This window comes from Podarcis melisellensis (assembly GCF_964234715.1).
Source record: "Podarcis melisellensis genome assembly, chromosome: 13".
NCBI lineage: Eukaryota > Metazoa > Chordata > Lepidosauria > Squamata > Lacertidae > Podarcis > Podarcis melisellensis.
In genome coordinates, this window is record NC_138545.1 from 10,098,038 (window position 1) to 10,124,147 (window position 26,110).

The window sequence follows — 26,110 nt, forward strand, 5'->3', positions numbered from 1 at the left end:
AATGTCATTTATATTCTGGTAATGTATTGTGGGATAACCAGCTTCCTATAAGCAACATGCTTAAGTTTAATCAATGCATGAAGGGGTTAATGCCATGGTGTAAGCCAGTCTTAGTTCCCTCCACCTCACACAGGCCTACTGTTGTACTTCAGTCAACCAGAGAAGTTCAGTGGTGAAAGAGGTCTGAACTAGTTTCTCCTAGTTCAGACTGTGTGGCTCTTACGGGACATTCTTGTGTTCCTATACCAATTATTTAAGAAACTTCACCACTGTAACTAAGCCAAGTTTTACTGCCTGTGCTACATTTTTTTGAATGCTGTATGGAAAAGCACATGAACCTGACCTTTGGAAAGTTTGTAAGTAAACCATTTCTTTAACTTACCAGACTCAGGGTCTTTTTCTATCATAATGGAAGAGGGAAATTTTGGAAGGAACTCACAAGGGCATATTTTAAAGGTCTAATGGCCTATATTTCCACTCTTTACTTTGCTGCGCAATTTGCGATTTTAAATCTCTGCTGTGGTTCTCTCACCAAAGAGTACTTGCCCCAAATCTGGATATTGGCATTGAGAGAATTCTTCTTTTAATACCATTTTTTTTTTCTTGCCACCAACATGTATGTGGAAAATGTGTGTGAGAGAGAGAGAGGAAGGGAGGAAGGGAGGGAGGGAGGGAGGGAGGGAGGGAGGGAGGGAGGGAGGGAGGGGGAGAGAGAGAGAGCACTGATTCACCAACAGTGTATTTGGGAAATGTGAAACATTTTCAAGAAAAGAGCAAATACAGATAATCTGGACACAGAACTCCCCGCTAGCCTACATTCCAAAACAGGAATTCAGGAAGTTGTGGTATGAAGTTTGTAAGGAGTGTGGTTTAGTAGTTAAGAGTATTGGACTGGGACTGGATAGCTCAGGGTTAAACCTGCACTCAACTTGTAAGATCCCTGTGTGACCCTTAGGCCAGTCAATCTTTCTTAGCCTTACCTACTTCACAGACTTCTTGCGAGGATAAAGTGTGGAGGAGAATCAACATATATCGCCTTGAGCTCCATGAAGAAAGACAGGAAATGCATACATACATAGTTACATATGTGCATACACAATTCATAGGCCTGAGACATTTGACACTTTTTGGGGTTTGATGCTGTGTGGGAAAAGTGGTATTTGAATGGTCGCTTGAGTTCCACAAACATACTGATGCCTCTTTGCTTGCAGAAGGCTTATTGATTTTGAGGAATCTTCCATCAAAGGGGAGGAGAAGGTAATTCCTGCTCTTTCCTTCTCTCTACATTGTCCCATACTTCCCTTCAAGTCTGCTCTAGAAGGTTGGGGGACCCTGTGGAGCAGTATGAGACATGAAATTGGGAGCTAGAAGAGAAAGACTATACAGTATTTGCTGAAAAACACCTTCCCTAAGTTGAAGGACAAACAGAAAACAAGGCTGACTATTTGTTCAATTGTTATGAATGTAGCATGTGTTAGAAATGTCTGTTCAGTCACCTGAGGGCACTGTGCTAGTTTAGAAGGTTAAAGGGAAGACCATGTGGCACACAAAGTTTTGTCCTTCAACACCTCACCATTTGTCAGGCTTTGGGGACTCAGCTTCCTCCCCCCTTTGGCTGGAGATAAGCAGAACAAAGCAAAAAGAGCCGCGTACCATTTAAAGAGTCTTGAATGATCACAGCAAAAGAACAAAGCAGCCATTCTCAGAATGACGGTGTTCCGAATTAAGGTTTCCACCCACTTCCTCTCTAGTCACGTCCACGCCTTGCAACCTGATCTCACAACTGCTTCGCTTTCTGGGCTGCCACCTTATCTGCTCGCCGTGACCTTGGGCTGGGCAGATGTGGACTTTCAAGCGAGAGAGTCAGATAACTCTCTCTCTCCCCCAGTTCTTCTTCTCCTAGCTGTTCACCGCCCCCCCCCGTTCGTCCCAACTTTTGTCTTCAGAACTATGCCCCTCTGCAAACCACTGCTTCAAATCTATACTGCTCCACTGCTCCTGGGCAGCTTCACAATCCTGGTCAGGAGCAGGGGGAGGCTCCCACCATTCCTCATCAGAGCAATATTCCTCAGCCTGGTCTCTGACATCATTGCTCCCTGCCGCTCACCATTCTTGCATGAAGTGGCCCTCTCCCTCCAGCTAATAGTAGGGCCAGCACTGTCCATTGGTCCATTGGCCAAATCAAACAAAATTAACAAAGCATCCCAACAAAAATTTTCCATTTCTTAGATAGCCAACTGATAGCCAATAGGATATCAGTTTCGTGTGATGTAGAAATTAGGTCTTTAGTGTGGTGACACTACTCTCTCCCATTTCATGCCTGACAGGGACCACCTTGTTGTCTTCAAAGCACCAACTGATGACCTTCTTTTTCAAGGCATTTAAGTGGAGATTTTTATCATCCCTGGCCTGATCTACATTGACTTTGAAATTGTCTCTATATATGGCATTTTTAAAAAATGTTTTACATACAAAACTGTTGTAATTGTTTTATCATCAATGCTATTATTATTGTTATTATTGTTATTGTTATTATTATTATTATAAAATATATTCTAGATATTTTATAGGCAGTGATTCATGAATAGGGGTAAAATAAAGTAAATGAATCCCAGCTTTGAAGTAAAACGGTCCCTGCCTCCCACATCCCCGTACACAAAGTGAATTCTCTAGTGAATATAGTTATGGTGTTCACCAATTAACCTCAATGGGAATAGTTACAAGAGCAAAGGAGGAAAAACTTTGGCAAGCATGGTGATGTCATTCTTATTGAACCAAGAAAGATGATCATTATTTATACAGTCACGAGAAGCAGCTTGAAAGATTGATCTCTCCTTTTCTTTCCCACCCCAGTCCCCACAAATTTTCCTCTTGCCGCTCTTCCCTTCTTTCTGTGTGTTCCACTGGCCTGAACGGGACACTGCTCTGGGCAGCTTGAGGAAGAGCCATCCACCTTGGGCCTGCCTATAAGAAACAAGTCTAGAGTGAGAGACCAGGGCAATGCCCGCTGTTTCCTGGAACTCTTATCATTGTGGAACTTTTGTGGGTGAGGTGAGAGTTTGTTTCGACCCTGGGTGAAAACCTGGGGGCTGAGAGTTGTATTAATGTAACATTTTTATATGCAACTGTATATTTTTGTAATATTTTGTTTAAGTTGTCTGTGGTTGCTTGAGATTTTTGTACACTGCTTAGAGATATTTTTAATATATTAAGTGGAGAATAAATTAAATAATCAACCAATCTTCAGCTAGTGGGTCAGTACCCACTAAGTGATCATGACCTGTTCCAAGGTGGATTGCAACAAGAGAAAATATATGGCAAATATTAAGAAATAGGTCCATAAATGTATATTTGCCTTAAAAGCAGATCCTAGATCTGTAAAGATTGAAGGTCAATGTGTTGACTATTTAAGAAAAATATAAATGTTTAACTTAACATACACTGATTAATTCCACCCATTGTTTCATTTTCGAAATTGCTTTATTCTTGGTTGCTCATATTTCAGCATTTCCTACAGATTGCTGTCAATGCTGCCTGTCAGGGAACTGCCATCGGAAAGAGAGATGGTGCAGAGGCTCCAGCAGACTCGGAGAGATTCTGCAGCGGAGGAGGGAACCAGCAGGGGGAGAGCAGAAGCTCCGGCAGAAGGGGAGTCGGAGGAGGGAGGGCTCTGGGATACTTCTAGTGAGAATAGTGCAGAGGTAACAAGACCCCCGTTGGCAACTCCCACCCTTCGCTGGAAGCTGTCACGCAGAGAGTCACGAAGGCGCATGTCCGTGAAACAACTTTTATGCTGGCGTAAATTTCGTAGACGCCCACTGTCAGATTCTACCAGCGACTAACGGAGTCACGCCTTGGGAGGCTCCGTTAGTGCCTCGGTTTGGTTGACCAGCCAAACACCAGAGGGATCAAGCTTTTACGCACAAGCAGCTCATTATCCCATCACAGCAATCTGACAGTCTTTGAAAGCAGCTTGTGCAAGCAGAGGGCATCATGAGCGAACCAGCCGGAACCGCAGGAGCTGGAGCTGGAGCAGGTCCAAGCCTGGAGGAAAGGTACAGGGCGATGGAGGTCCAGCTCGCGCTGCAAACGGCGAGGCTTGAGGAGAGGAGGGCTCAAGATGCGGATAAGGGGAAAACCGCCCCACTTGCCAGAAAGGTGCCTGGATTGGTGCAGAGATTTGGGGGGGATCCCAGGAACTATCAAGCCTTTAGAACGGAGATGCAATATGCTCTCAATCTACTGTTTGATGACTTCACCGATGAGAACTCTAGAGTGGCGTACGTAATTAGCCATCTAGAGGGAGAGGCGAGGGACTGGGTTCGACCCCTGATGGCAGCCAATAATGATATCTTAAAGGACACGAGGAAGTTTTTTCGCGCCATGGACTTGATGTTTTCCAGCGAGATTGAGCAGGGGGTGGTGCGGAGGCAGTTGATGGGGTGCAAACAGGGGAGCCGATCTGTACGTGAGTACTGGACTGAGTTCACTATGCTTATTCATAGACTGGGGTGGGATCTAGCAAGTGAACCAATTCAAATGTTATTTGAAGAAGGGCTCTCCCCAACTGTGAAAGATGAACTTTCCCGGGCGCCCAGGGCGGAGTCTATGGATCAGCTGACTAAATCTGCACTGTCCATAGGAGCGCGCCAAGAAGCAAGAGCTTTGGAAAAGCGGGAAGGAAAGGGGGAACGTTGGAAGGACTTCCGCATTCCAGAGATTCCAGAGCAGTCTTTTCCGCCCGCAGAGCCGATGGAACTGGGAACAGCGCGCGCGCGCGCAGTTTCAAACACCAGTGAAGGGCGGAAGAAGGAGGGAAAGAGTGCCAAGAGATGTTATCTCTGCCAACAGCCAGGGCACTTTGCCAGAGTTTGTCCGCAAAGGAAGGAATGGCAGGGCATGGCGGGAACTGTTGGGGGAAAGGAGGAAGGAGAAATAGAGGAGCAAGTAAAAGCCAACGCCTGGTTGCCAACATCAGGGCACAGCAGCCAGGCCAGGGAGTAGTGAATGTGCCCACGCCGGAACCTCCAAGACCAGCGCTTGTGATAGAGGTGTTGCTGGAACTGTCAAACGGACACCCACTAAAGATAAAAGCGCTATTGGATTCAGGCAGCTCCTGTAATTTCATGAGTAAGGAGTTTGCTGCTGAACACCAGATACAAACTCTCCCATTAAGTAAGCCTTTGCAAGTAACCACGATTGATGGGAGGGAACTGTTGGGGGGAGAAGTGAGCCAACAGACTGTACCAATGATTATGAGGGTGGCAAGACACACAGAACTGATAGCGTTTAATGTAGCCACCTTGGGAGGAGCTCCCATCATTCTGGGAATGAGCTGGCTGGCACTACACGATCCGCTAGTAGGCTGGCATCAGAGGGTGGTTTCCTTTGGTTCAGCACATTGCCTAGAACACTGCAAGGAGGGAGAGGGTCAGGCAGGGGCCAGAGCCACTCTAGCAGGGATGGAAGTGACTGACAAGGGGAAGGTGCCACCACAATACGCTGATTTGATTGACGTCTTCAGTGAAAAGGAAGCAGATAAACTGCCCCCGCACAGACCCTTTGACTGTCAAATCACCTTACTCCCAGGAGCACAATTGCCAGTGGGCAAGCTGTATGCCATGTCAGACCGTGAGATGCAGGAGTTAAGGGAGTTCATTGACAAGAACCTCAAGCGAGGTTTCATCAGAGAGTCACGAGCGGTGGGGGGTAGCCCAGTGTTCTTTGTGGACAAAAAAAACACGGGCAAACCCAGGCTTGTGTGTGATTTCAGGGCCCTAAATGCTGTGTCAGAACCAGTGACTTTCCCTATGCCCAGAATTGATGACATTCTGACACGGGTGAGAAAAGGGAAGATTTTTACCAAGCTGGACCTTAGGGGGGCATATAACTTGATACGTGTGAGGAAGGGGGATGAGTGGAAAACCACTATGTTCACCCCCTTGGGGGCGTTTGAGTACCTAGTTATGCCTTTTGGATTACAAGGGGGCTCCGCCTGCTTTCAATCATTCATGAATCACGTCCTGGGGCCATTGCTTTACAAGAACTGTGTGGCGTTCTTAGATGACATCCTGGTGTACTCAGAGAATGAGGAGCAGCATGTGTGAGATGTCAGAGAAGTACTGAGCAAACTGCGAGAAAATCGGCTGTGGGTGAAACTGGAGAAATGCCAGTTTCATAGCAGGGAGGTGGAATTCCTGGGGTACCGGTTGTCTGACAAGGGGTTGGCTATGGATCCCAGCAAGGTTCAAGCGGTACTGGAATGGAAAACACCAAAGACCAAGAAGGACGTGCAAAGGTTCCTGGGCTTCGGAAACTTCTATAGGAAGTTCATCAAGAACTTTGCCCATTTAACAGCGCCCATCACGGATTGTCTTAGCAGCAAGAAAAAATTTGCTTGGACGGAAGAAGCGCAAGGGGCATTCGAACGCTTAAAGGCAGCGTTTGCGTCGGAGGAGCAACTTTTGCACGTGGATCTACGGCAACCAATGCGAGTGGAGACTGACGCGTCAGACCGAGCGGTAGGGGCCGTGCTTCTCCAGCCGGGGAAAGATGCGTCTGAATGGAGACCGTGTGCATTCTTCTCGCGGAAGTTGAACAAATCCGAGAGGAACTACACAGTATACGACCGAGAACTGCTCGCTATTCATGAAGCATTCCGGAGATGGCGGCACTTGCTGATTGGGGCGCAGCACAAGGTTCAAGTCCGGACTGACCACAAAAATCTGGAGTACTGGAGAACAGCCCGAGTGCTGAACCAGAGACAAGTGAGATGGGCCCAGGAGTTCTCCAAATTCAATTTTGAGATTCGTTACGTGCCAGGGTCCGAGAACGTAAGGGCGGACGCTCTTTCCAGAAAGCCTGAGTACTTAGAGGGGGAGGGCGCGCCGGAAGCAAGGCACGTAATCCCTGAAGACCGCTGGGTGTGTGGGGCGGCTTTGGTGGGGCAGAAAGAACTGTTAGAGGGTACGGAGAACGACGAATACGCCCAAGAGAAACTCAGAGAACTCAGGAGGACAGAGGAGAACACAGGGGGGTTTGAAGAAAAGAGTGGGGCGTTGTATTACAAAGGGGCACTGTACATACCCGATGGGGAACTGAGGGGCAGAGTACTCAAGCAGTTGCATGATAGCCCCACAGCGGGGCATTTTGGACAGCACAAAACCATGTGGTTGGTTACCAGGGAGTTTTGGTGGCCCAAGGTGAGGGAGGATGTACGGGAATATGTCAGGGGTTGCGACAGGTGCCAGCGAGCGAAAGCGGAGAGGGTGGCGCTAGCGGGGCTCTTACAACCCTTACCCACACCAGAAAGGCCATGGGAGGCAGTCTCCATAGATTTTATGACGGACCTGCCAAAATCCAAGGGCAAAACGGCGGTCATGGTAGTGGTAGATCTATTAACTAAGATGTGTAATTTTATAGCCTGTTCACATGCGGTCACAGCGGAGGAAACCGCCAAGTTGTTCGTAGAGCATATTTTCTGGTTGCATGGCGCCCCCTTGAGGGTGGTCAGCGACAGAGGGAAACAGTTTACTTCCAGGTTCTGGAGGAAACTTATGAGCTTACTGCACGTGGAAATCAATTTCTCCACTGCCCGGCACCCGGAAACAAATGGGCAAGTGGAAAGGGCAAACGGGATTTTACAACAATACCTGAGGTGTTATGTAAAGGACCGAGAAAATGATTGGGTAGATAAGTTACCTCTGGCAGAATTTGCCTACAACAACGCTGAGAACGTGTCCACAGGGCTGAGTCCCTTTCTGGCAAATTATGGGTGTCATCCCAGGGCATTTCCAGGAGAAGGAGGGGAGAGGTGGAGTGTGCCGGCGGCGGAACATTTTGTTGAAGAGATGGAAGCCATCCACCGTCAGCTACAACTTAACTTAGAGAGAGCCAAGGAAGAATATAAAAAGCAAGCAGACAAAAATAGGAGGGAAGGTGAAACTATAAGGGTGGGAGACCGGGTGTGGCTATCCACCCAGGGACTACCTTTCAAGGGGGGTTGTAAGAAACTGAAACCCAAAAGATTGGGACCCTTTGAGGTCATACAGCAGGTGAACCCAGTAGCATTCAAACTCAGACTGCCCAGTCACATGAAATTGCACCCAGTATTTCACAGGTCATTACTGTCGCCGTACCGAGAGGGACGTGAATGGGGGGGAGAGCGTGAGAGAGAGGTCTCCCGAACGCCCGTGATAGAAGAGAGAGAACGCGACATGAACGTGGCAGGAATCATTGATTCCAGGTGGAAGGGGGATCAGGTGGAATATCTGGTAGAATGGGAGGGGGAAGTAGAGTCGGAAAACACTTGGGTACCCGCTGAGGTAGTCAATGACGAGGTTTTAATAGAAACATTTCATCGGCGTTTCCCAAAAAAACCGCAACCCGTGGCACGATTTAGAAGGGAACACTTTGGGACCACCGATGAGGAAGGAGAGTTTGGAGGGTTCCCAGAGTCAGGGGTGGGTGAGGAAGCCGACTCCGACGAAGAAGAGGAAGACGGGGAGAGAGACGGTACGCCATGGTTAGAAGTGTTTGAATCCTCGGACGACGAGGAGAGTTCCTTTAGGGGCTTTCCGCCCTCACCGCCAGTGGGAGAGGAAGCGGGGGGTGAAGGGGGCCCTGAGGGGGAGGTGGATGTCAGGGAACTGCCATCGGAAAGAGAGATGGTGCAGAGGCTCCAGCAGACTCGGAGAGATTCTGCAGCGGAGGAGGGAACCAGCAGGGGGAGAGCAGAAGCTCCGGCAGAAGGGGAGTCGGAGGAGGGAGGGCTCTGGGATACTTCTAGTGAGAATAGTGCAGAGGTAACAAGACCCCCGTTGGCAACTCCCACCCTTCGCCGGAAGCTGTTACGCAGAGAGTCACGAAGGCGCATGTCCGTGAAACAACTTTTATGCTGGCGTAAATTTCGTAGACGCCCACTGTCAGATTCTACCAGCGACTAACGGAGTCACGCCTTGGGAGGCTCCGTTAGTGCCTCGGTTTGGTTGACCAGCCAAACACCAGAGGGATCAAGCTTTTACGCACAAGCAGCTCATTATCCCATCACACTGCCTTTAGACATTATAACAATGATTGAAGACATCTTGAGTTTTCCATTACCAATTGGATTTCTTTTCTTTTCTAGAAAACCTTCCCTACAAATGAATGATGAATGCCTACAATGGAAAACAAGTCTACCATAGTTGCTGAATTCATCCTTGTGGACTTCACCAGTGTCCGGTGGCTACAACTTCTCCTGTTTGTACTTCTCCTCATCACCTACTTCTTGACCATTGGTGGGAACGTCCTTATCATCTCCATCACCTTGCTTGACCATCGTCTCCAGACCCCCATGTATTTCTTCCTCAGAAATTTCTCTCTCTTGGAAATTGGTTTCACCTCTTCCACCATCCCCAAGGTTTTGCTCAACCTGGCCTTTGATGACAAAACCATTTCTGTTGCAGGCTGTTTCACTCAGTCCTTTTTCTATTTCATACTGGGGACCACTGAATTCTTCCTCTTGGCTACTATGTCCTTTGACAGATACGTGGCCATCTGTAATCCACTTCGCTATACAACCATCATGAACAGTCGTCTCTGTACCCACTTAGTGTTGGGTTCTTGGATATTCAGTTTCCTATACCTTATTGTTCCTCTTATTTTGTTGTTCCATTTACCCTTCTGTGGCCCAAATGTCATCAATCACTTCTTCTGTGATAATCTGCCATTGGTAAAGCTTGCTTGCACTGATACTCAGTCCCTAGAATTGCTTGATTTTCTCCTGGCCACTTTTAGTGTCCTGGGAACTTTAACTGTGACCATAGTTTCATATTTTAAGATTATTTCTACTATCATGCACATCCCTTCAAAGGCAGGGCGGCAGAAAGCCTTCTCAACTTGTGCCTCCCACCTTCTGGTTGTCTTCATCACCTATGGAAGCTGCATTTTTATGTATGTCAAACCAAGGCAGAGTGGGGGACTGGACCTCAGCACAACGGTGGGTGTTCTGAACAATGTGGTGTCTCCGCTACTCAACCCGTTCATCTACAGCTTGAGGAACAAGCAGGTCAAGGAGGCCCTGAAAGATGTCATTGGTCAGAGAATTAAGTTTTCTGGGATTTCCAAGCACTGATGATTTGAAATGGGACTGTAGAAAGGTTTTAGAAACATGGGAGCGTGTCTTGTACTGAGAGAGACCTTTGGTGTATCTGGCCCTGTATTTTCTATACTGATGGGTAGAGGCTTGCCAAGGGTTCAGACAGAGGACATTCCTAATCCTATCTGGAGATGCAAGGGATTGAACCAGTGACCTTTTGTGTGCTCAGTCAAATGCATGCTACCACCACACAAAAGGTGGATGTTCTGCCCAGACAAACCCTGCTATTATTTTGCTAATGGTGATCCTTTCTTTTCCTCTTTCTGCTCCTTCTATTCACTCCCCTCTGAATCAAACAGCAACAGTGTTCATTACATAGTATCAGTGACTAAAACAATTTAGGTAAAGAGCATCCAGTCTCAGGTTTGAACTTGTTACCAGCAGAATGAATTCTCATTGTTTCCCAATGGCATTCAGTTCAACTGATATTCTGGCAACAAACGCAAAGGCATTCAGTGTGAATGGTTGGCAAAAAAACTTGAAAATTGCTGAAATAAAAAAATAATAAGGAGGGTAAAAGAAGGAAGAAAGCAAAGTTTTGGGAGAAAATAGTTTTCTTTTGTTAGTTACTGCCAATATACAGTGGTACCTCGGTTTGCCTACATCTTGGTTTGCATACGTTTTGGATTACAAACACGTCAAACCCGGAAGTGCGTGTCCGGGTTTGCAACCTCTTTTTTTTTATTAACCCCCCCCTTTTTTTTTGGACTACGAACAATTTGGGGGGGAGGCCTCATTGGCGAAAGCGCACCTTGGGTTACAACCTGTTTTGGTTTACAAACGGACCTCCGGAACGGATTGTGGCTGTAAGCCAAGGTACCACTGTATATGTAATTTTCATGTAAACCAATGAAGATTTTAAGTTGTATGAGTAACATCTCACATAATACAATTCACTCTAGGCTTTGCACACATTGTTTTCCAGCAAGCTAATACAAATATTAAAATTACAAAATGAAAAAGCAACAAAATAAGCACACACCAAAAGACTCCTAAAAGGAACAGATCATAAACTATCAGGGAAGTAATTAAAGGTTGAACACTATGTTACATATTGGTTTGCATCTACAAAAATAATAGTATGAAATAACTAAAAAGAACTTGCCAATGCACATGGAATGCACATCTACAACCTATGACCCTTAGAGACTAATATGTTACAAAATTAGCTTTATTCATCAGTTGTACAGTAGGTTTCCTGCTCCTCAGAGAATTAAAACAAACGTCTCTTGTGTAGCCTACCTAGTAAAGACCCAATATCTCTTATGCTTTGTGCTTAGGGATGTCAGCATGCACCACTATGTCTGAGAGGCTGATTCCATGTTCAGTCCTGATGCAAAGAGATGTAGGAATACATACAGTCATGCTGATAAGCTTATATGAAGCAAAGAAGCAAAGAATATTCAGGAAGGCATAGTCAACTGAGAAAGATGGAAAATGGGAAACCTATGTGTTCTAAACCAGGAGTAAATCCCCTATAATACCGAGCCTTGCTCTGTTAGAGTGTGCAGTTTTTAGCCTTTACCTTTGCTTGGGAAGCAAGCAGAAAATCAGCTTCAGCACAACTGAGTCTTGCATTTAAGATCCTTTAACAGCTGCAGCTTGCAAGTTCTAGGCACTCATCTACCATCTGCAGAAATCAGAGACTAGGCACCATTCTGCAGAGGACCAAGGAGAATATGCTGAAGCCCTCTGGTGAGTTTGGATTGTAAGTGGTGAGTACTTTGCAGAGAACTCGTATCCGGATGGTGAATGGCTGTGTTATAAACAATATAACACTGCAACTCTCTTCTAACAACTTCTCCTTCTCTCTGTAAGATGCGCAGCTTGGGGCTAGGTTTCTGAGAGTTACATCTGAATTTTTTATTTATTATTATTATTATTATTATTATTATTATTATTATTATTATTATTATTATTATTATTATTATCCTCAGCTTACAACATAATAAAAACATCAATCCTTAAAAAGTTCCCTAAACAGGGCTGCCTTTTAGAAGAATAGATAGTTGTTTATTTCCTCAACATCTGATGGGAGGGTGTTAAACAAGGAGGGCGCCCCTATCGAGAAGGCCCTCTGCCTGGTTCCCTATAACCTCGCAGTAAGGGAACTGCCAGAAGGCCCTCAGCACTGGACCTCAATGTCTAGGCTGAACGATGGGGGTGGAGACACTCCTTCAGGTATACTGGGCCAAGGCTGTTTAGGGCTTTAAAGGTCAGCACCAACACTTTGAATTGTGCTTGGAAATGTACTGGGAGTCAGTGAAGATCCTCTAGAACAGGTGTTATATGGTCCTGGCAGCCACTCCCAGTCACCTTCAAAGGTAGCTCTACATACAGCACATTGCAGTAGTCCAAGCGGGAGATAACCAGAGCATGACCACTCTGGCAAGACAGTCTGCAGGCACGAAGGGTCTCAGCCTGCGAACCAGATGGAACTGGTAAACAGCTGCCCTGGACATAGAATTGACCTGTGTCTCCATGGACAGCTATGAGTCCAAAATTACTCCCAGGCTACACACCTGGTCTTTCAGGGGCACGGTTATCCCGCTCAGGACCAGGGAGTCCTCCACACTCACCCACCCCCTGTCCCCCAAGAACAGTACTTCTGTCTTGTCAGAATTCAACCTCAATCTATTAGCTGCCACCCATCCGCCAACCGCATCTGCTACAACAGATAGTAAGTACAGTGGTACCTCAGGTTAAGTACTTAATTCGTTCTGGAGGTCCGTTCTTAACCTGAAACTGTTCTTAACCTGAAGCACCACTTTAGCTAATGGGGTCTCCTGCTGCCGCCACGCCGCCGGAGCCTAATTTCTGTTGTTATCCTGAAGCAAAGTTCTTAACCTGAAGCACTATTTCTGGGTTAGCGGAGTTTGTAACCTGAAGCGTATGTAACCTGAGGTACCACTGTACCTGCATATATTTCCTACCACTATCATTACCAATCAAAAGGCAAGTGTGTATGATAAAATAATTTATTGAGATACAAATATTAAAAGGTCTGATGATTGATTAGTGTTACAGAAGTTTTACAGAGTCTTATTGGTTACATACAGCACAGCGACTAATAACAAGGCTGGGCCTCCTTTATTAAACTAACTCTGCCACCACCCAAACACTCTTCCCATATCTCACTGCAATTACCACACAATTATTTCTCTGAACTGTCTCCCATTATTCACACTCCCTTTCAAATTCTTATCCAAGCACCACTCACTTCCCACATTCCAAGCAGACTCTTTTCCTCTCCCAACCAAACTCATACCCCAATTCATATCTACACATTTACTACTTATTAGTTTACCTTAGTTTCTGTAATATTATTACATATCTGCACGATATTATTTACATAAATTCCAGATTTACAGTGCCCACATTTCTTCCTCCTTCCTCAAACGATTCAGCTGTGTTTGAAGAATCCATGCCAAAATAATTCATATTGAACTGCTGAAAAATGGGGACCTCATGACTTTACACTGGCACCAAAATTCACTGATACATGGAGACAACCAAAAATTTAGAGACAAACAACTGAGGGTCACGGTCCTCAGACATCTGGTTTGCCACTGTGGGAGAAAAAATATGATGGATTGCTTAGTGTCATGAGGGAGCTGACAGGCAACACACTTAGTGAACAGCCAAGAGAAACCAGGCATGCAGCAAGCTTCTTCTTCAGTTCATTTATTAGTATCAAGCAGAAACGCATGGAGTCTACTCCCTCCCTACTCCTCCAGTGTGGTGTAGTGGTTAAGAGTGGTAGTCACGTAATCTGGGGAACCGGGTTCGCGTCTCCGCTCCTCCACATGCAGCTGCTGGGTGACCTTGGGCTAGTCACACTTCTCTGAAGTCTCTCATCCCCACTCACCTCACAGAGTGTTTGTTGTGGTGAAGGAAGGGAAAGGAGATTGTTAGCCGCTTTGAGACTCCTGAAGGGGGAGTGAAAGGCGGGATATCAAATCCAAACTCTTCCTCATCCAGCCAGTCCCTGACACATAGAGACCTTGATTGGTTTCAGCAAGTCCATTCTTAAATATATGAGGAATTACTGTATTGATTTAATGGGAGTGAATCAACACTAAATGACTTCTGCTTTTGGAGAGGCCAGCCTTATTGACTCATTTTCCTTCACTTTGTTTTCAGAGAAGTGCCCAGAAATGAGGAACAACACTGTTGTGAGGGAATTCATACTCCTGGGCTTCAGTGACAAATGCTGGCTTGAAATCTTGATCTTTCTCCTGCTCTCCACCACGTATTTTCTGACCATATTGGGAAACACAGTGATTATTCTGATCACGCTGGTGAATAAGCAGCTCTACACCCCAATGTATTTCTTCCTCCGACATCTTGCAGTTGTGGACATTGGTTTCACCAGCACCGTCCTTCCAAAAGCTTTGACCAACATGGTCAATGGCCAACGGACTATCTCCCTACCTGGTTGTTTCATGCAGATGTATCTATACCTGGTTGTGGGAACCACAGAGTTTGCTCTGGCGGCGGTCATGTCCATTGACAGATATGTGGCTATCTGCAACCCTCTTCACTACTCAACCATAATGAATGGCCGAACCTGCTCATTGATGGTGCTCTGCTCTTGGGCTGGGGGATTTTTGCTTATCATGGCTCCAGCAATTACATTATTTCAAATGCCCTTTTGTGGTCCAAATGCCATGGACCATTTTTTCTGTGACATTGGGCCTCTGATTAAACTGGCATGCACAGATACAAGTCTTCTGGAACTCATGGTTCTCCTCACCGCTGTTCTTTCTCTCCTCGGGACCTTGGCTATAAACATTGTATCCTACATCAATATTATTTCCACCATCATGCGCATCCCATCAACTGCAGGGAGGCAAAAGGCTTTCTCCACTTGCGTTTCTCACAGCATCATGGTCTCTCTCGGCTACGGCAGTTGCATTTTCATGTACATAAAACCAAAAGGCGCCAATGAATTAATTTTCAACAAAGGGGTGGCTCTTCTGAACACTGTGGTGGCCCCTCTTCTCATCCCTTTCATATATTGCCTTAGGAACAGACAGGTCCAGGATGCCTTGAGAGGAACAACTAGGCAATTTGTTGGGAGGTTTTATAAGACTCCAAATTGATTTTGGGTAGGATTTGGCATCAAAATCAGGAACCTTTGGGTGCTGGCTGCAATAGGCAACCATTTCCATTAAATTCTGTTTTGTGGAATGGGTCACATTCACACCATGCATTTAAAGCAGTGTTGCACCTCTTTAAACTCCCATGGCTTCCCCTCAAAGTATCCCAGGAACTGTAGTTTATTAAGGGTTCTTAGAGTTGTTAGGTGTCAGGGACTGTGCTGAGGAGGGCTACAATGAGGAGGCATGGTGGGAGCTACTGCCTCCCCCTGACCCTGAATCTCCCCAGGAGCAGGAGGACAGTATAGATGTAGAACAGTGGTTTGCAGAGGGGCATAGTTCAGAAGGGGAAAGCTGGGAAAATGGATGAAGAGCAGCTTGGAGAAGAAACACTGGAAGAGAGAGGGTTAACAGAGTCACAGTTGTTGGATAGCATCCCCCTTCCCTTCCCTCTCCACATTCTAGGAGAGCTGAGAAAATTGCTGAACAGAAAGTACAGCAACTACAGGCTCGGGTTACCAGACATAGGGGTGACGTAGATTGGGAGGGTGTGTGTGTGTGTGTGTGTGTGTGTGTGTGTGTGTGCATGCGTGTGCACGCGCGTGTGTGGCCTTAATTGGGAATACCGCCATTCTTAGTGGGAGACATTTGTTATCCCTCACTGTGATTCTTATAGAATTCAAACTAGTAAGAAGACTCCGCTCACTTTGTTTTGCTTATCTACTGCCAAGGGAGGAGGAAGCCGATTCCTTGAAGCCTGACATTAGGAGATCCCTTTTTCCCTTCCGGAGTGGTTTAACAACTCTTAACCCAGGAAGTGAGGGATGAGCCCATTTGAGAGCTAATGGAAGTCCTCACATTTATCAGTTGTGGATATTTTCTGTTGTAATCTTTGGAAGAATCAGGTCTTCTGTACACATTAGCAGTAAAAGCTGGGAGCTTTTTCTGAATGGATATTGTATGTGCTCAACAGAATTAGTGATGGGGAAAGAGTTTTTTCAGTTCACATTTCAAGATGAGCCCACCTAATTCACACTTTCTGAAATAATGTGAGAACCAAAACATGGCCATTCTTTGAAATTTGCACCTCCTTGAATTTGTTTGTATTGGATCCCTTGCTATTTTGTATTTATTTGGATATCTCAATCTAGTTATCTCTTTTGCCTTTGCTGATTAATAAATTTGGTTAAAAAAAATAAAGCCAGAGGGAGGTTGCTTTTTAAAATCAACAAAAAAACAATTAACTCATAGTGAGTTCTTTCCTTGAATCTTATGGGATTACTTTCCAATTGTTCTAAAATTACCAAGTTAAAGAATGGGGCACTTTAAAAAGCTATGTTTTTAATCATGACTGATCGTGCTGCGGTGTCAGGCTGCGTTGTCAGCCAAGAATCAGAGAAATGATAGTTCTTACCAAGCAATTTATTCAATAATTCACAGAGAGTGAGGAAGGAATGCAGCCTTCCCTAATAATGGTGTTGCTGCAAATAAAGTCCCACCCCCCATGTGTCTTCCCTATTCTGCATCACCCCTGCATCGGCTAATCTGAGCTTTCTGCATCTGAGCTTTCTGTTCTACTACCTTCAGTGCACGCCTGGTCCTGGGAGGGGGGTCAGGTATGCTTTCCAAGGTCACTGAGTCTGTCAGCTGTCTCTCTCCTGGCGCTTCTTCTTCTTGCTGTTCCTCTTCCAATATTTCCCAGCTTCTGCCCTCTGCAGTGTTTTACTAAATACTGTTCTAAATCTATACTGTCCTCCTGTTCTCAGGAAGGTTCAGGAGAAAGGGGATTGGCCTCCACCATTCCTCCTCAGTCCAGCCCCTGACATGGGGTCACACATGTCTTGTGGCATGGATCCTGTCTCCCAACGTTGCAAGAAAAGGTGTGGAGGAGCACCCTGAGGGAAGAGTTGAGGCAGGCCTTCAACACTTCTGTTGGGATTCTGTCTTATCCTGGGAGTTGATGGTGTTCTTCAGCTCATCAGGGGGAGGAAGGACATCTAACTCTTCCAAGATAGGCAGAGTCTGGATGCAGTCAATGGCTGTGTCAGCAACCATGCTTTCCTGCGAGTACAGTTCTTGATAGAACCTTCAAGGAAGGAGAGTCCACAACCTTCCAAGGGAGTCCATTTCACTGTAGGACAGCTCTTACCCTCAGAAAGTTCCTCCTGTTGTTTAGTTAGAATCTCCTTTCTTGTAACTTGAAGCTATTGGTTTGAGTACTACCAACCAAATAATAATGATGATGAAGAAGATGGTGATGGTGATGATGATGATGATGATGATAATTTATTATTTATACCCTGCCCATCTGGCTGGGTTTCCCCAGCCACTCTGGGCGGCTTCCAATAGAATATTAAAACCAATACAGCACCTAACATTAAAAACTTCCCTAAACAGGGCCGCCTTCAGTTGTCTTTTAAAAGTAAAATCGTTGCTTATTTCCTTGACATCTGCTGGGAGGACGTTCCACAGGGCAGGCGCCACCACCGAAAAGGCCCTCTGCCTGGTTCCCTGTAACCTCACTTTTTGCAGTGAGGGAACCGCCAGAAGGCCCTCAGCGCTGGACCTCAGTGTCCAGGCTGGACAATGGGGGTGGAGACGCTTCTTCAGGTATTCAGGACCAAGGTAGTTTTAACAAACTGCTGGAAAAACCAGTTTTCCTGGGGCAATTCACAGTATATTCCAAGCACTTGAACAAAAATGTATTTCAGGTGTATTTGATTTTGCATTTCATTTCATTAATTTACTTTATTCTCCTTTTACTCCAATGAGTCAAGCAGAAATCCACAAATCAATTCATTAACTTATGTCTGAGTAGGGATATGATCGCAAGTCTCCCCATGCTTAGCTGGACTCTAACCCATTCAACACACAAATCCACTTTAAACTACATGCCAATATCAATTATCCTTCAACCAGGCTATATTTAAACCTGAAACCATGTGTGTGTGTGTGCTACTTTACAAAGCAGGAGGGCAGCACTTAGCTGCAAGGTCTAGGAAATGCATTCCTCTCTGTGTGCATTCTAATGTTGATTCATTATATGGATCAATAAATAGTATTAAATTCCAGGGATGGGCAGAAGGTATATTAGAATAGCTACTGTTAAATCTCTGGTTGATTTGTAGTAGATCAGGCAAAGTTTCTGACTCTCGACTGTCTGAAAATAACAGCAGTTAAAAATCTCCTCCACCTTCTAAATCTGGCTACTGAAAAGGCATTATCATAGTTCAATGATATGTTCCACTCATACATAGTGTGTGGTTTGGGGAAAGTCCTGAAAATCAAAAAGAGAGGCCTGGAGAACCACATCTGTCTCCCAACCCTGAGGTAGCTCACCCCTGCTAAATAAAATGCACCTGTCTTAGGACTATATAGTTCCCTCTTCATCTCAGAGAATGACGTTATGGTCCACTACAGTACATTTAGTTCAACTGTAAGGTAAAATTGCAGGTAAAATCACCACAATTCTTTCTATCATACAAAGTTTCTGGTGATCTTCTCATGAGCGAACAAGGGCTTACATTGAAAGAGTGTAGCTGAAGACAGATTTTTGAGGAATTGAACATGAGGGTCACTGGAAAGTTCCAGCTATGTACTGAAGTCAATGCTTTGCCCACAAAATCACAAAATTAAGCATGATTCATGAGCAACTTCCGAAGCTTCTGAGTCTCTGAAGCTTTGCCCTGACCAAAAATCCCTTGCAAGATGCCCTTGACCAAATCATTTCTCAGTGTATACACGAAAGGACTCAGGAATGGGTTGACTATGCTACTCAGTAATGCTGGAACCTTGCGAGCCCCCAAAGCAGATTTCTTAGATGGGATCACATACAGTAAGATGGAGATGCTTACAGCCATTAGGAACAAGGTGAGATGAGAGGCGCATGTGTTGAAGGCCTTCTTCCTCCCAGTGTCAGTGGGTATGGCCAAAATGGTGGAGACAATGTACGCATAGGAGATGAGAGTTAGAACCAAGGAGCAGAGGATGACCATTGTTGACAGCAGAAAAGTGATTATCTGTATCAAGCCTGTATCGGTACAGGATAGTTTCAGCAGAGGCTCACTGTCACAGAAGAAGTGGTCAATGACATGGGACTTGCAATAGGAGAACTTGGTGATCATGATGGTTGGATAGAGGACAGAGATGAACCCACCCAGCCAGCAGACCAATACCAATTGGACACAAACCTGGCCATTCATAATGATGGGGTAACGTAATGGGTTGCATATGGCTACATAACGGTCATAGGACATGGACGTCAAGAGGAAGTACTCCACTGTGGCCAAAAAGAAGTAGAAGTAGGATTGGGCCATGCAGCTAGCAAAAGAAATGGTCTTGGCTCCAGAAAGAAGGCCCCTTAGCAAGCTCGGAACAGTCACAGTCGAAAAAGCAAGGTCCAGGATGGAGAGGTTGCCAAGGAAGAAGTACATGGGTGTATGGAGGCTGCTGTTGGTGGAGGTAATGAACAGAACGACCATGTTACCCAACAGTGTCAAGATGTACACAGCTATAAGAACTGTTGCCAACAGAATCTCTGCTTCACGTTGCATCAGAAAACCTATCAGGATGAAGTCTTCATATCCGGTGTGGTTTCCCATCTCTAATCTTTCAAAACAAAACAAAACAAAACAAAACACACACACACACACAAACAAACAAACACAAAGAGAATTTGCCTCCATAAAATGGCATGCAACAGCAATAGAATTAATTTCTAGCCCAGGTTTGAGTTTCAAAGAGTTGGAAGGGACCTCAGAAATCTTGTAGACCAACTCCCTGCTGATGTAGGCTATGTGTTGCTACACCATGCCTGAAAGGCTGTCGTCCAGCATCTGCCTAAAAGTTTCTAATGAAATCTGGGAGCCCATGGAATCATATACAGATTGGGCTGCTTAAATTTCAAATACAGTTTTAAGGATTGCATATCAACGTTGAAAACTGTACTTCTTCTTCCTCCCTCCTCATCCCCCATCTACAACCACAACCTGATGATCTGCAGCAGGGGTTTGCAGATTTCTGACTTGTCAGATCTATTTTGGATGATGATGATGATGAACTATAATCCTAAGATCTACCAAGCAGAACCAGGTGGAAAAGACTTTCAAATAGACTCAGCCCATGGTGCCTCTGAGTGAAACTGAGCTAAACTGAGAAGTACTCTCTTGGTTAGCTTTCTTCATTTCCACAGTCCAATTCAGCAGAAGAAGCAATTTTGTTGCTCTCGATGCCCAATGATTGGGAGTTTGAAACCCTTTCTGGTCTACTGCAAATCAGCTACACAACTCCCAGTAGCTCCTGATCAACCTTATTTTAGGGCTGCCATATTTTAAATTTTTAAAAATGAAAATCCAGACAGAAAAGTTGTTGAGCCATTTTTATGGGAAATCAGAAAAAATGACACTGTTGACATGGGTTGCTATACGTCCAGATTTTGCCAGATATTTCTGCCGATTTCCACCCAGACACAGCTACCAACGACAATATTCCATATACGTCCGGGGAATTTCAGATATGTGGCACCCCAACTGATTTGTTCACTGATTGTGGTTTTAAATCTGTAAGACAATTGACCCAAGAGGCTTAGAGAGGACAACAGGAGGAGGGGACTGTGGCATATAATCCAAACTTTACAAAGTGACTTCTGATTTGTCCTGAAAACAAAGTAATACCCTTTTTGTGCACATTCTCTCCCATTATCAACATGTTTGTACACTTTTTTTTTGTTTAGTAGAACCCTCCAGATTATTCACACAAGAAAGACTAGCCTCATCCTACAATATAAATGGAAGGCAACTTGCCTGAAACAGTGAAAAACGGCTGTGTAAAAATACTCACTTTAGCATATGAACAAGATGCAGTCTGATGTTCCTTTTAGTTCCATTTCATTTAATGAGAGACCCTAGGTGCTCTTCTTTGTTGTATTCATCTAGTGATGAATGACCATCTACCCTCTTTTTAATTGTCTAACAGCACATTCGTAAGACTCAGAAGGAAGTCCCCCTGAGTTCGAAATGACTTTGCTGAATCACTGCATTGAAAGGAAGGAACCTCAAAGGTCATTTGGTCTTCAGCCCTTGTGGCTGAAGTGTCACACTTCCCACAAACCACTTCATGTAGTATTAGCTTAATCTACCATTAGCCTAATCCATTTTGGAAGCATATAGAAATGGCAATATTGTTGTTCCAGGAAAACAACTGAGACAGCATGAAACGGTCAGTCCGCACTTTCCCTTCTTACCAGTGCTTTAAGCGTGAAATTTTGGGAGCTTAAATGAACATCCTCTTCAATAAGAGGTCACAACATTTGGGGGTGTTTTCCTCCTAAAATACAAATGCTGTTTGTGTGGAGTTGATTGATAGCAAATGTATAGGCATAATGGATTGGAAGGAAAGGGAATGAGACAGAAAAAGGCCCACACTGACAGGAGAGAAATTATTCCAAAAAGTATTTAAAGGAAAAATAGGAAGTGAGGTGAGTCCACAAGTTGAACAAGAAGTCAATGTTCAATTTGTACTCTACAGAAAAATCTGAAGCTTCTTCTCACCCAAAATCTCATCCCTCCTCCCCTTCTGCAGCCTACTTTCTCAATCCGTTGTGTGTTCGCTTTCCTAAGATGATTCTATTCATCTTCTCTAGGGATGCAATCAGAAGAACATTCCAAGGCAAGGCTTACTTATTAACAGGAAGCTAAGGGATTCCATTATTTGTCACCCTACAAGGTGAAGCACATCTACCACCAAATTTAATGAGACTTCAGGACAGAAGTTCAGTGGTAGGGCACATATTGTGCATGCTGAAGGTCCCAGGTTTTGCCCCTTAGGATCTCCTGACAGGGCTGGCATTAGAGTTATGGTTATGGTTGCATTGGAGCGAGGAGAAAACCTCTATCTGAAGCTTTGGGAATCTTTTGCCAATCACTGTGGGCAATACTGAGCCAGATGGACCAAGGATCTGACTTGGTGAAAGGCAGCTTCCTGTATTTCTATGCTTTTTAGCAAATCTGTATATTTTCCAGTCATCATGCCAATGCTTGCATCTACATGGTTCCCGCACTGTGTCTATACATAACAAAAATTCTGAATTTTATTATTTCCTTTCTTACGTGTACATCCTGCCTTTCTTCCATCATGGAATCCAAGGTGGTGTGTGCATATGGTTCTCAAGTGGTAATCCATCTAACCACTGACCAGACACAGACCTGCCCGGTACTTAGTTTCAGTGGTGGCATCATATGCCTTCATATGGTATTGACCTTGATTTAAAAAACACAAAAACTACAAAGTTATATACAGCTGCATCAGAACGAAGTTCCCGTTAGAACATTGATCCATCAAGCTCAGTGTTGTCTTCAATGAGCACCTGTCAGTCAGTGAAGACAATTCTGAACTAGATGGACCAACGACCTGTCTCACAATAAGACAGCTTCCTGTGTAGCCCATAATCTTGTGGCCTACACTGAGTAGTCCAGGGATGGGGGGCCTTTTTCAGCCCAAAGGTTACATTCAATTCTAGGCAACCCTCTCAGGGCCACATACCAATGATGTATCAGCTAGGAGTGTTAAGTGGATGGAGCCATGAATGTTAATTTTACCACTGTACACACAGACACCTCCATCCTCCATCCAGTTTAGCAAGAGACTTTATCAGGGTTCAAGGATACATTGTAGCTGGGGGAAACACTCAAGAAGGTTGTGAAGCAGGATTGGTTAGGGGGGTGGCCTGAAAATAGTCCTAAGGGCCAGAAAGGGACATGAAGCACTGCTGTCAGTCATTGGGCCTGAGGTTCACCATCCCTGGACTCTGCCTCAGCAACAATACTCTTTTGTTGTTCTGTGATTTCCCTCCCTCATATCCTTATGAAGCAATCTAAAAACCACTTCTCACACCAGTGAGCTCCAGAAGTTTAGTATTTTGTGAAAAAGTATTTTATCTGGTATGTTCTAAATCTGCTACCAGTCAATATCAGGGTGACCTAGGTTGTTATAGCAGTCTCCTTACCCAGGAGAAGCCTAGTCCTGGTCAGTTCATTTATATTAGGGATAGAGAACTGGTGGCCCCCTATATGTTGCTCATGCAATCCCTGACCACCAGGTCAAACCGACTGGTACTGATGAGAGCTCATGTCCAGCAATGTAAGCAGGTCCACAAGTTCAGCTTCCTTAATTTATATACCTCATTTCACACATGCATCATGTTCAAAGTGTTTTGTTTTTTAATACAAAATAGAGAATTTAACTTCATCTGCTATTGCCTTTCCTCCTTTTAATCACAGTGATTACACAGTTCCTCCCCAGCAAAACAACTGGATGTTGTTTCATTTCATTTCATTCTCTCCTAGATCCTCTGAGTCACCTCCAAACTTGTTTAAAAGGGCCTCCCCCCCCCCTCCATGGATCTCAATTTTTCGGAGTACAGTGGTACCTTGGGTTACAGATGCTTCAGGTTACAGACGCTTCAGGTTACAGACTCTGCTAACCCAGAAATAGTACCTTGGGTTAAGAACTTTGCTTCAGGATGAGAACAGAAATTGTGTGCTGGCAGCAGGAGGCCCCATTAGCTAAAGTGGTACCTCAGGTTAAGAACAGTTTCAGGTTAAGAATGGACCTCCAGAACGAACTATGTTCTTAATCCGAGGTACCACTGTAATCAACACCTTGTATCGTCTCAACACATCTTTCAGTTCCTGCTTCACAGTGTCATTTTTCAAGGTTTCCTCAGCACCCTAACCCAGAAGAAGCCTGATTGCAGTCAGTTTATTCATATCAGGGACAGGGAACATGTGGCCCTCTAAATGTTGCTCCCACAATCCCTGACCACTGAGGCCTTATTGACCATCACTGATGAGAATTCGTGCCAGGCAATGTCAGCTAGTCCAAAAGTTCACCTTTCTCGAGTTACGTACTGCATTTCACACAGATTCACCATGTTTAAAGTGGGGAGTATTTTTAAAAGGAAATAGAGATTTCCAAACAATATGAAAGACATTATATATTTTTAATAAATGCATTCCAAATACCATTGTGTTTATCCATATACCATCAGCATCTAAAAGCAATCCATTCATATGTTGCAAGAGTTGTCATATCTTTGGTCCGTTGTTCAAAGGGGACCATGGTATCATCTTTCCAATCATAGACTCGAAGCGTTGAAAAGGGCCCAAGGCTCTCATCTATTCTAAACCCCTGCAATGATCAATATCAGTCTTTGGCAGAAGTTAGGGCATGGAGAGTCCATCTACATTTATATGTTGTCAAACTTCATATAAGCGGTGTATGGTTTAAAATAATATTTGAGAATTTTAAATCCCCCCTCCAAAATGGTATATATACAGTATTACTTGTAAACCTATATTTTGTATCCTATCACAATTTCTTCTTTTTCTTTTTGTCGTTTTTCTTTTCTATTCATTCACTTTATTTTCTCGCTGAAAAGTTTCAATAAAGCATAAAAAGGTTACCCAAATAAAATAGAGAATTTATCTACATCTGCCATTGCCTCTCCTCCCTTTAATCACAGTGACTACACAGTTACTCCCAAACAAAACAATTGGATGTTGTTTTAGCTTCTTCCATTTTCCCCTTAGGCCTATGAATCACCTCCAAACTTACTTAAATGGGCCTTTTCTTTTGCAAGAAGCCCCAAGCCTTTTGAGTGACCAACACCTCGTATTGTCTCAACACATCTTTCAGTGCCTGCTTCACAGTGTCATTTTTCAATGTGAAGATAAATGGGTTCAGAAAGGGGCAGACGATGGTGGTGAGAACGGCAGGCACTTTGTGAACTTCCAAGGTCTCTTTCTGGGAAGGTGTAACATAGATGAAGATGCTGATGCTGCAGGAGATGGAGATTATGGTCAGGTGTGAAGCACAGGTGTTGAAAGCCTTGGCCCGGCCAGTGGTGGTGGAGATGTGCATTACCGCTGAGATGATGAACATGTAGGAAAACAGAGTCACAGTTAATGAACATATGATGACAACAGCAGACAGAAAAAAGTCCATCAGCTCAATGAAACTGGTATCGCTGCACGACAGTTCCAGCAGTGGACCGCTGTCACAAAAGAAATGATTGATGACGTTGGACCTACAGAATGACAATCTGGTGATCAGGATGGTGGGAAAGAGGACCGAGAGGAATCCACCCAGCCAGGAACCCACCAGCATTTGAATGCACACCTGGCTGTTCATAATGGCATGATACTGCAGGGGTTTGCAGATGGCAGCATATCGGTCAAAGGACATGGAAGTCAAGAGGATGAACTCCACTGTGCCCAGAAAGAAGTAGAAATAGGATTGGGTCATGCAGCCAGCAAAAGAAATGGACTTGTCATTGGAAAAGAGGTTCCACAGCAATTGTGGGCTGATGGCCGAGGTGAAGAAGATATCTAGGGCAGCAAAGTTGCCAAGGAAGAAGTACATTGGGGTGTGGAGCCGGCTGTCCACCAACACCACAAAGAGGATGACCATGTTGCCCAGCACAGTCACAACGTAGAGGACCAAAAAGAAGAGGGCGAGAAGGATCTCTTCGTGGTGGTCAATGGAGAAGCCCAGCAGGATGAATTCAGACACACTCTGGTTCTCCATCAGACTTTCCCCTTGTCACTCTCAGCACATTTTCTTGAAGGAACAGTAGAATGGTGAGAGTCAGAACTTTGAACCCAAAACACAGGTGGTGCTTTACAATCCTTATTCATCTTTCCCACCACACTTTTTAGGCATTTATTTGGGATGGGATATAAATCTACTAAATGACTTTAATCAAATACACAGTTATGACAAACACCAACATTTACTTACTGTAGCAAGCAAAAATCCAGTCATGTCCAATACTGGATTTGTAGGCATGGTTGCAAGGAAGATGCTTCTAGAT

At 44.7% G+C, this 26,110-nt stretch overlaps 4 protein-coding genes across 4 annotated transcripts; 2 read left to right on the top strand and 2 right to left on the bottom strand.

Annotated features, from left to right (window-relative positions):
• Positions 1–9,163: 9,163 nt before the first annotated feature.
• Positions 9,164–10,114, top strand: LOC309354693 (olfactory receptor 6E1-like; the record flags this gene model as incomplete). Its single annotated transcript, XM_081884957.1, has 1 exon — positions 9,164–10,114. One exon carries the CDS (start codon positions 9,164–9,166, stop codon positions 10,112–10,114), a length of 951 nt encoding a protein of 316 aa, XP_081741083.1.
• A 4,106-nt stretch (positions 10,115–14,220) lies between these two features.
• Positions 14,221–15,243, top strand: LOC309354695 (olfactory receptor 6C74-like; the record flags this gene model as incomplete). The annotated part of the gene is made up of 1 exon (XM_081884960.1): positions 14,221–15,243. The coding sequence occupies one exon, from the start codon at positions 14,221–14,223 to the stop codon at positions 15,241–15,243; it is 1,023 nt and encodes a 340-aa protein (XP_081741086.1).
• A 3,629-nt stretch (positions 15,244–18,872) lies between these two features.
• Positions 18,873–19,841, bottom strand: LOC309354696 (olfactory receptor 6J1-like; the record flags this gene model as incomplete). Its single annotated transcript, XM_081884961.1, has 1 exon — positions 18,873–19,841. The coding sequence occupies one exon, from the start codon at positions 19,839–19,841 to the stop codon at positions 18,873–18,875; it is 969 nt and encodes a 322-aa protein (XP_081741087.1).
• A 5,011-nt stretch (positions 19,842–24,852) lies between these two features.
• Positions 24,853–25,824, bottom strand: LOC309354697 (olfactory receptor 6J1-like; the record flags this gene model as incomplete). Its single annotated transcript, XM_081884962.1, has 1 exon — positions 24,853–25,824. One exon carries the CDS (start codon positions 25,822–25,824, stop codon positions 24,853–24,855), a length of 972 nt encoding a protein of 323 aa, XP_081741088.1.
• Positions 25,825–26,110: the final 286 nt, after the last annotated feature.